This window comes from Nerophis lumbriciformis, linkage group LG24, assembly GCF_033978685.3.
Source record: "Nerophis lumbriciformis linkage group LG24, RoL_Nlum_v2.1, whole genome shotgun sequence".
NCBI classification, from domain to species: Eukaryota; Metazoa; Chordata; class Actinopteri; order Syngnathiformes; family Syngnathidae; genus Nerophis; species Nerophis lumbriciformis.
In genome coordinates this window covers 36,070,001-36,080,000 of record NC_084571.2, presented here as the reverse complement: position 1 = coordinate 36,080,000, position 10,000 = coordinate 36,070,001, and the positions used below count along the sequence as shown (strand labels likewise).

Genomic DNA, 10,000 nt, shown 5'->3' with positions numbered 1-10,000 from the left:
AAGGCAACAGGCAGACATATTCCCAGTAGGGTTTACTAAAAATAACTCATTTCTAGTTTGAACACACTGTTGTGTCATAATGAAGTGAGCCTCTCACCTGTGGGTACAGTGCTCTGGGTGGGCTTATGCTCAGGTGTCAACTGTGGAGTGACATTCAGGACACATCTCTGCTCCTCCATCCTCCCACGCTGGGCGTGACGCATCATGGTGAGAAAACTGTCCTGCTCAGCTGGAATCAGCTCCTGCATGGTAGACAACAAGGCCATTATTTGCACAGAACCAACACCTCGTTATTTTATCTGTCTTATTAGTTACCTTTTTGGGGAACGTCTTAACTTGGATCTTCGGGCGTTCTGCGTCTGAACCAGGACTGAAGGAGGCAGAGCGTGAAATGCCTGAAGCAGCTTCATCCTTTTTGGATGATGCTGCAGACTGGATTCCAGGTAAGGAGCACCTTTGATCTTCCATTCTGGTCCCCTGAAGAGGAATTACACAGTGGAATCTGGATTTGCGAGCCCCTCCATTTGTGGACTTTTCGATTTACGACGTTTTGGGTTAAGTCACATATGCCTCCTTGTGCGAACCATGTCTGTGTACGAACGCTTCATTCAGTCATTTACTTTTCATGCCTGCCAGGCGAAAAACAGAGCGCATCATTGTAGCACCTAGTCAAATCTAAGCGCTGCATAGTCTGTGTCTTTTGTGTGAGTTTTCCCCTTTTTTTCCATTTCGCTAACTCAGTATGAGTACAAAATACAGGAAAAACATGCAAAAAACGTAATAAAACAAGAATAAAGAGGTGCACGGCAAAAAGTGTACTTAAAGAAAAAGCTAGGCCAGCAACACTTGTGTCCTTCTAATAATTTCAATACAAACTGCGCAGGCGCTACCAAACACAGACCGGTTCCGAAAAGGTCTTCGCCAGTGTGCAATTTTCAACAGGAAGTGATGCACTTAAATAGTCACAGCTGTGGTCAATCAATTCACATAATAAATCAAGAACAACTTCAAAAATGAAAGTGCAAAAATAACAGACAAAATGGAAAATTGTACAAAATAAATCAAAGACTCAGTACAGTATCATAAGAAAATAAAGAAAGTAATAATAAAAAAATTATTTAAAAAATGTGTGGACAACCATTATAATAAAATATGAGTCCCAAAAAGCCAACAGACCAGCGTTGTTTGTGTTAGTGTGGGTGGATTTGACTTTTTAAAATGTTCATTATTGTAGCAATACAGTAAAAGTTAAAGGATTTTGTGACATCTGATCGATGACTAGATTGTGACTTTTGTTCGGCTTGTGATTGAATACAAGTTGATTCATCTCCTTTCTGTTGTGTTTTTTTACATACAGTACTGGATAGCACTGAATACTCCAAGTAGGGTTGTCTGCATACCAATATTTTACCAAAATGTATTTCGATACTTTTCTAAAAAAAAGGGGACCACAAAAATGGCATTATTGGCTTTATTTTAACAAAAAATCTTATTGTTTATCTTATGTTTCTTATTGCAATTTAGTCCTTAAATAAAATAGTGAACATACTAGACAACTTGTCTTTTAGTAGTAAGTAAACAAACAAAGGCTCCTAATTAGTCTGCTGACATATGCAGTAACATATTGTGTCATTTATACACCTATGGTTCTTAACCTTGTTGGAGGTACCGAACCCCACCAGTTTCATATGCGCATTCACCGAACCCTTCTTTAGTGAAAAATAAAATGTAGTTTTTTGTCAAATTCAAGACAAAGTTATATGTTTTGGTAACACTTTAGTATGGGGAACATATTCTAAGTAATAAAGACTTAATTTAGAGTTATTTGGTTAGGGTTAGGGTCAGGCTTAGAGGGTTAGGGTTATAATAAGGCCATGCCGAATAAGGCATTAATAATCACTTAATAATGACTAGTTAAGAGCCAATATGTTACTAATTTGCATGTTAATAACCAACTAATTAATGCTGAATATGTTCCCCATACTAAAGTGTTACCATGTTTTTAAACTGGTGCACAAAATGAAGCGTGCATGAACATCACCTTGTTCAAACAACAAAACCAACACAGTGCATAAACTCACAACAAATTACACACCTGCAAATCAGTCTGACTTCTGCTGTTGCCGTATCCGTAATACGCCGATAGGGAGAAGTTTTTATTTACACGATGAGTCGGGTGTGTCTTGACCTCCGCCGAACCCCTGAGCCCGACTCACCGAACCCCTAGGGTTCAATCGAACCCAGGTTAAGAACCACTGATCTATTATTTTGTCAACATTATTAAGGACAAGTGGTATAAAATGTATTATTAATCTACTTGTTCATTTACTGTTAATATCTGCTTACTTTCTCTTTCAACATGTTCTATCTACACTTCTGTTAAAATGTAATAATCACTTATTCTTCTCTTCTTTGATACTTTATTAAGTTTTGGATGATACCACAAATTTAGGTGTCGATCCGATACCAAGTAGTTACAGGATCATACATTGGTCATATTCAATATACTGACTTTATAAACAGTATATGCATTTAAAAAAAAAGGAAAAATATTGATGTAATCATAGTAGTATCGACAAGATACGCTATTGTACGGTACTCGATATCATTACAGTGGATGTCAGGTGTAGATCCACCCATGGCATTTGTTTACATTCAGGCGCGCTAGCTTTTGTTAGCGGTGACGCCGGTGAGCTATTGTATCCTCCTACGGTGTGTAGTGAAGCATGTTTAGCTATTCCTCGTCCTGCAGGAAGAAACTTACTTTATTTGTCGCCATGGAGGCGAGGATTAGTGATTTAGAAGTAGCTAAAACACTGCCGACTGCGGATGGACGTTAGCCGCTAGCTAGCTAGCCATGTCTTAAAGCACCTCTTCCTGAGGGTGTTTCAGTGTTATAACTTCACCTTTATCATCAGTTTTTAGATCAAAATGTGTCTGCTTGTAAGTACTCTGTGTGTGTGCACTGCCGAACATGCTCCTCTGCTCGTACAACCAGCAATGTCACGATGTGACGACGTGCCTTCATGCCCGTTAAAAAAAAGGGGGCGGGTGTTAGAATAATTATGTGTTAAGTTATCACAAAAGTTTCCGTTTTCGGAAACTTCCGGCAAGCAGACTGAGGCTGTCTATGTTGTAAAGGCTTGTAAAATTCCATTGTGTACGATGGGAGGAGACGGGAGGGGGTTATCTATTTTGATCCAAGGCCTGCCCAAGCTCGATCCAGCACCAGTCCAAGCCCGAGGCATCTTTTTCTTTTGTGTTAATGTGACCGAAAACAATGGCTGTTTACATACCTCCCCATTCCTTTAGAGACAGCTGTTGTTATGTAAACAGGGAAAGTCCAAATAAAAAGAGTTGGCGTACAATCTTTCGCCAGAGCGTGCTATAGACTGTACAAGAGTACAGCCCCGACGTTTCTCCTCAAATTGAGCCAAATTTAATTCTGTCTCTGTTTAATTCCTTGCTTCTTGTCTCGTTTAATAGATTTCATCAGTGTTTGAACCTGACAGCGGGGACCGGTACTTTTTAGAGGCGGTATAGTACCGAATATGAGTCATTAGTATCGCGGTATTATACTAGTACCGGTATACCGTACAACCCTAACTCAAAGTGTACAAACCTTCATTAAATATGGACTTTTGTCAAGGCTGGAACCCATTATTCATATTTACATTGACAATGTAAATATGAATAGATAACATTGGTGTCATTACCTTTTTGTGGCTAAAATCCAAATTTATTCTATCAGATTGATCATACTGCAAAAATGATATGGTAACTTTATGATAAGTTTACTTCATTAAAATGTAATTCAATAGCATCATTAGCATGGAACTACAATTCAATTGCAGTTTTCTGTAAGCCTTTCAAAAGAATTGAAGAAGAATTAATGAAAATGAATTTTAGCAATCAAGACCGTTGTAAATGCAGCACATCACATCTTCCATGGTCACATCACAGTCAATCATTGTGACACAGCTTTGTTATTGTCCATGGTGCACCTCTTCGCTTTCTTGAGCTCCGTCTTCATGACATCGGCGATACTTTTTGAGGATTCTGTTCCAAGACACTGAATAATGTTTGATGTTTTGGTTCGACCACATCCACATTTTTTGGCGATTTTCGAGTCGGGAAACATTTTCCGAAATAACTGTCCCATGTGATCAGCCAGTGCGATTGGAAGTCCATGCTCAATTATTGCCTCCGTAAATAAAACTTCGGCATTTATCACATCCAAAGAATCTGTTTGGGCGACGAAAAACGTTGAAAGTTTTCCACTTGTATCGCTAGCAACGGCATTAGACTTGTGTTTTTTTGTCCCAACGTGGTCTTTTACATCGCTAATTCCTCCGTGTCCGATCGAAAAATCTTGTCTGCACAAGGTGCAATTCGCGTAGTTTTCACCCTTTTTGGAACGGATAATTATTCCCGGATAGGCTTTTGAATATTCTTCACGGAATGACTGCAGTTTTCTTTTCGGTTTAAGACTCGTTTGCGATTTTTCTCCGGCTGATTCCATGATCGTTCGCTCGTTTGGAAACAATGGCCTCGTGCTTGGCAGCGGTGCTATAAATAGCCTCGCGCATGGCATTCGGAATGGCTCGATAGGAAGTTACGGGAAGCAGTGTCGATTGTCATTGTTGTTACGCGATTTCGTGAATAAAACTTAAAAAAAAAAAAAAAATTTTAATTAATGAAAAACCGTATTTTTTATCACTGCAACCGTAACCCGGAATAGGTTGATGAAAACCGTACTAATTACGGGAAAACCGGAGTAGTTGGCAGGTATGCATTGTTTCTTGTGGGGAACTTTGCTTCACTGTACAAACTTTTCAATTTACGAACCCTGTTCAAGAACCAATCGAGGTTCCATTGTACTGCTAAACTCTAGCCTACGATATTACGATTATACCAGTGTTCAGTTTTATTATTATCTTATCAAAATGTTTTCCTCTAACCTGAACTTTGGAGACCATGTAGCACAAGTAGCTTGAGTCCGAGGCCGATGGATGATCCTTGGTGTCGATGCCAGGGAGCGACGGGAGAGACACTCGCTGGTCATCAAGGCGGTGACTTTGAGTGTTGGCTAATAAGTTGAACAACATTTCGGAATCTGGGGGTGTGGTGGGGGCAGGGGGGGGAGCAATAAAATGGGAAAAAAAGATGTGGAAAAAGAGATCAATCAAAGTAAAAAAAATGACTAAAATGCTTCAAGGGACAAATAATAAAAACTAGGGATGTCAAACAACAAGAATAATTAATTTTCCTGAGGGAATCAATAAAGTACTATCTATCACTAAAGTACTATCTATCTCAGGGGTCGGCAACCCAAAATGTTTAAAGAGCCATATTGGACCAAAAATACAAAAACACATTTGTCTGGAGCCGCAAACAATTAAAAGCCATATTACATACAGATAGTGTGTCATGAGATATACATTGAATTAAGAGGACTTAAAGGAAACTAAATGACCTCAAATATAGCTACAAATGAGGCATAATGATGCAATATGGACATATAGCTAGCCTAAATAGCATGTTAGCATCGATTAGCTTGCAGTCATGCAGTGACCAAATATGTCTGATTAGCACTCCACACATGTCAATAACATCGACAAAACTCACCTTTGTGCATTCATGCACAAAGTTAAAAGTTTGGTGGACAAAATGAGACAGAAAAAGGATAAGTCGGAGAAAGTTATATATGTAAACAAACTAAGGTGAGTTCAAGGACTGCCAAAATTAGTAGGACAAAACGGCGCTCGCCAAATACTCGAATCAGTGAAGCATGTTTAATATAAACAGTGTGCTTTATAACAATTAGGGAGGTTTGTGTCATGTTTGTCCTCCTACAGAAAACATACTAAAACAAAAAATATTTTTTTCCCCCTCATCTTTTTCCATTTTTCATACATTTTTGAAAAAGCTCCAGAGAGCCACTAGGGCGGCGCTAAAGAGCCGCATGCGGCTCTAGAGCCGCGGGTTGCCGACCCCCGATCTATCTATAAACCATAAACACTAAAATGTCCTTTAACGGCACTATTTCTTTTGACGTGCGATTAACATGCTTGCATCATGTGTGACCGTTATTCAGGGTCTCCGCAGGTTTCAACAAGTCAAATTTAAGACATGTTTTCAAGAGTAAATTTAATATAATTTAAAACAGGGGTGTCAAAGTCATTTCAGCTCAGGGGCCGCATGGAGGAAAATGTGTGCACACATGGGCCGGACTCATACTTGCCAACCCTCCCGGATTTTCCGGGAGACTCCCGAAATTCAGCGCCTCTCCCGAAAACCTCCCGGGACAAATTTTCTCCCGAAAATCTCCCGAAATTCAGGCGGACTCAGGTCCTCCACAATATAAAAAAGCGTACCTGCCCAATCACGTTATAACTGTAGAATGATGGAGGGCGAGTTCTTGGTTTCTTATGTGGGTTTATTGTTAGGCAGTTTCATTAACGTCCTCCCAGCGTGGCAACAACACACAACAACAGCAGTCACTTTTTTGTATACCGTAAAGCAGTTCGTCTGCCGTAAACAGCAATGTTGTGACACTCTTAAACAGGACAATACTGCCATCTAGTGCATTTGATGAAAGCACTTTTGTGCGTGCCACACAGCAATGCATCATCAGAGAGGGTGTTCAGCATGGTTCGAAACATAGTGACAGAGAATAGAACAAGGATGGACAATTCAACCCTTAACTCAACAATGAGTAGATGAGTGTTATGTGTGTGTATATGTGTAAATAAATGAACACTGAAATTCATTTATTTTATATGTATATATATATATATATGTATATATATATATATATATATATATATATATATATATATATATATATATATAATAAAATATATATATATATATATATATAATAAAATATATATATATATGTATATAATAAAATATATATATATATATATATATATATATATATATATATATATATAATAATAAAAAATATATATATATATAGCTAGAATTCACTGAAAGTCAAGTATTTCTTATATATATATATATATATATATATATATATATATATATATGAAATACTTGACTTGGTGAATTCTAGCTGTAAATATACTCCTCCCCTTTTAGCCACGCCCCCAACCACGCCCCCGTCCCACCCCGACCACGCCCACGCCCTCCCCCAACCTCCCGAAATCGGAGGTCTCAAGGTTGGCAAGTATGGCCAGACTATTAAAATCATGGCATTAAAACTAAAAAATAAAGACAACGTCAGATTGTTTTCTTTGTACTTGGCCAAAAATAGAACAAACACATTCTGAAAATATTACAATAAAAATAGAGATGTCCGATAATATCGGACGGCCGATATTATTGGCCGATAAATGCTTTAAAATGTAATATCGGTTTCAAAAAGTACAATTTATGACTTTTTAAAACGCCGCTGTACGGAGTGGTACACGGACGTCGGGAGGAGTACAGAGCAGTTGCGTCTCCCAGTCATACTTGACAACCCTCCCCATTTTCCCAGGAGACTCCCGAATTTCAGCGCCCCTCCCGAAAATCTCCCGGGGCAACCATTCTCCCAAATTTCTCCTGATTTCCACCCAGACAACAATATAGGGGGGCGTGCCGGCCCAATCACATAATGTCTACGGCTTTTCACACACACAAGTGAATGCAATGCATACTTGGTCAACAGCCATACAGGTCACACTGAGGGTGGCCGCATAAACAACTTTAACACTGTTACAAATATGCGCCACACTGTGAACCCACACCAAACAAGAATGACAAACACATTTCGGGAGAACATCCACACCGTAACACAACATAAACACAACAGAACAAATACCCAGAACCCCTTGCAGCACTAACTCTTCCGGGAGGCTACAATATACACCCCCCGCCCGGGAGAGCATGTCCCAAATTCCAAGCTGCTGTTTTAAGGCATGTTTAAAAAAATAATGCACTTTGTGACTTCAATAATAAATATGGCAGTGCCATGTTGGCATTTTTTTCTCCATAACTTGAGTTGATTTATTTTGGAAAACCTTGTTACATTGTTTAATGCATTCAGCGGGGCATCACAACAAAATTAGGCATAATAATGTGTTAATTCCACGACTGTATATATCGGTATCGGTTGATATCGGAATCGGTAATTAAGAGTTGGACAATATCGGAAATCGGCAAAAAAAGTCATTATCGGACATCTCTAATAATAATGAATCCAAATTCAAAAGTGTGATTGTTCTGATTTAGAAATAATAATAATTTCACTGCATTAATCTAAAGTACACTTATTAAAGATGCAATTCATCAAGATGAATCCCACGTTTAACTGAGGACAAAATGTGATTAGTCTTGATTAAATATTGTTATTGTTTGACAGCCCTAATAAAGGCAATATAAAATTAAAGCTGCAAGCAGCGTTGGTCGGGCCCGCGTATTTGGCAGGTGCTAGTCCTAAGTGTCCCAATACTTTTGTCCAGTTTTAGTAGTACGTGTCCCAATACTTTTGTCAAGTTGTAGTCCTCAGTGTCCCAATACATTTGTCCAGTGTAGGTGTCCCAATACTTTTTTCCAGTGGTAGTCCTAAGTGTCCCAATACTTTTGTCCGGTGGTAGTCATAAGTGTCCCAATACTTTTGTCCGGTGGTAATCATAAGTGTCCCAATACTTTTGTCTAGTGTACCTACCTTGTCTGCATTGTGTGGGCACGCTGGTGCTTCCTGCTTTTAAGCAGCCATCTTAAAAAAACAGCAGCGCAGCAGCATCAGCGCAGCGGTTCTTTGAAGGGTCATAAAATCAAATCCGGAGCAGTTAGAAAAACACTGTTCTGTACTTTTATACACAAGGGTTCAATCTCTCTCCCGTGTTAGTTTGAAGCCGAAACGACAAACGCGCTCAGAGGAGATAGTTTTTGAAGGAAGGTGACCGGTTTTTACAAAAAATTTGTTTTGAAGGGGGAATAGCAAACTTCCTGTTGATTTTTGCGGGGGGTTGTCAATCTATGAAATGTAGGTCTAAGTGAGACCTACATAGAGGTTTTTGTTTCATGTCTCTCCGACCTTCCCAGTGGGAGTTACAGGCAGTTTTGTCATTTTTTTCTTCCGAGGAGCAGTTTTTTCAGCGTTTTATTAGAGCGCAATTTTGAGATTTGGGGTTAGGTTTTTTAATTAAATCGCAATTTTTGCCAGTCCTGATGTGTGTGTTCAGTTCGGTGAGTTTTGAAGCATGTTAAGGGGGTCAAATTACAGCTCAAAGAGGCAAAAGTGACTGTTTTTAGTACTTTTTTGTCTTGAAGGGGGAATTGCCAACTTTCTGTTGATTTCTGCCCAAGGATGTACAATTATGAAATCTAGGTCTAAGTCAGACCTACATAGAGAATTTTGTTTCATGTCTTTCCGACCTTCCTAGTGGGAGTTACAGGCAGTCTAGTTTTTTTTTCTTTTTTCTTGCGAGAGCGCAATTTTGAGTTTTGGGGTTCGGTTTTTTCATTAAAAGACAATTTTCGCAGGTCCTGATGTGTGGGTCAAATATGGTGAGTTTTGAAGCATGTTAAGTGGGTCAAATTAGTGCTCAAAGAGGCGGCCGTTATAATAATAATAAAACCTTACAAATTCAATAGGTCCTTATGTCCCATTGCATAAGGACTCCCTTTGGGAGTCCTTATGCAATGGGCCATGCGGGCCCTAATAATATGAAAAGCTAGATCTTTTAATAACTCACCTCTGTTGCATGGATCAGCGAGAGGCTTCCTGTTGGTGTGCCTGGGGCTGCAGGGGGCGCTCTTACTGGGATCCATGAAGCAGCGCTGGTCCTCCATGCGTCCACGTTGCCCGTGACTGATGAGGTTCATCAACTTCTGCTTTTCCTCGGGTGGCTGGGCCTGTTGGACCCAACAATTAGCTCTCACGTTGAATAATCATCACCTGACAACCCACAATGACCTCACAATGACGGTGTTGGCGTGGTCTTGCTCCCCGGGCACCTGGAGTTGGTTGCCTGGCAACAAGAGC

The 10,000-nt window shown here is 39.5% G+C and overlaps 1 protein-coding gene across 2 annotated transcripts in view; it reads right to left on the bottom strand.

Annotated features, from left to right (window-relative positions):
- Positions 1 to 10,000, bottom strand: part of LOC133620489 (uncharacterized) — a 33,251-nt gene that overhangs the window by 19,264 nt on the left and 3,987 nt on the right. The window contains exons 4-8 of one of the 2 annotated variants that reach the window (XM_061982051.2): positions 9,937 to 10,000; positions 9,711 to 9,870; positions 4,962 to 5,116; positions 316 to 477; positions 98 to 242 (exon numbers count right to left, since the gene is read on the bottom strand). The exon at positions 9,937 to 10,000 is cut by the window's right edge and continues 80 nt beyond it. In XM_061982051.2, the coding sequence (XP_061838035.2) occupies positions 98 to 242; positions 316 to 477; positions 4,962 to 5,116; positions 9,711 to 9,870; positions 9,937 to 10,000 (686 nt within the window). Of the gene's footprint in view, positions 1 to 97; positions 243 to 315; positions 478 to 4,961; positions 5,117 to 9,710; positions 9,871 to 9,931 lie in introns of both variants that reach the window. The other variant, XM_061982052.2, reaches the window with a different exon arrangement.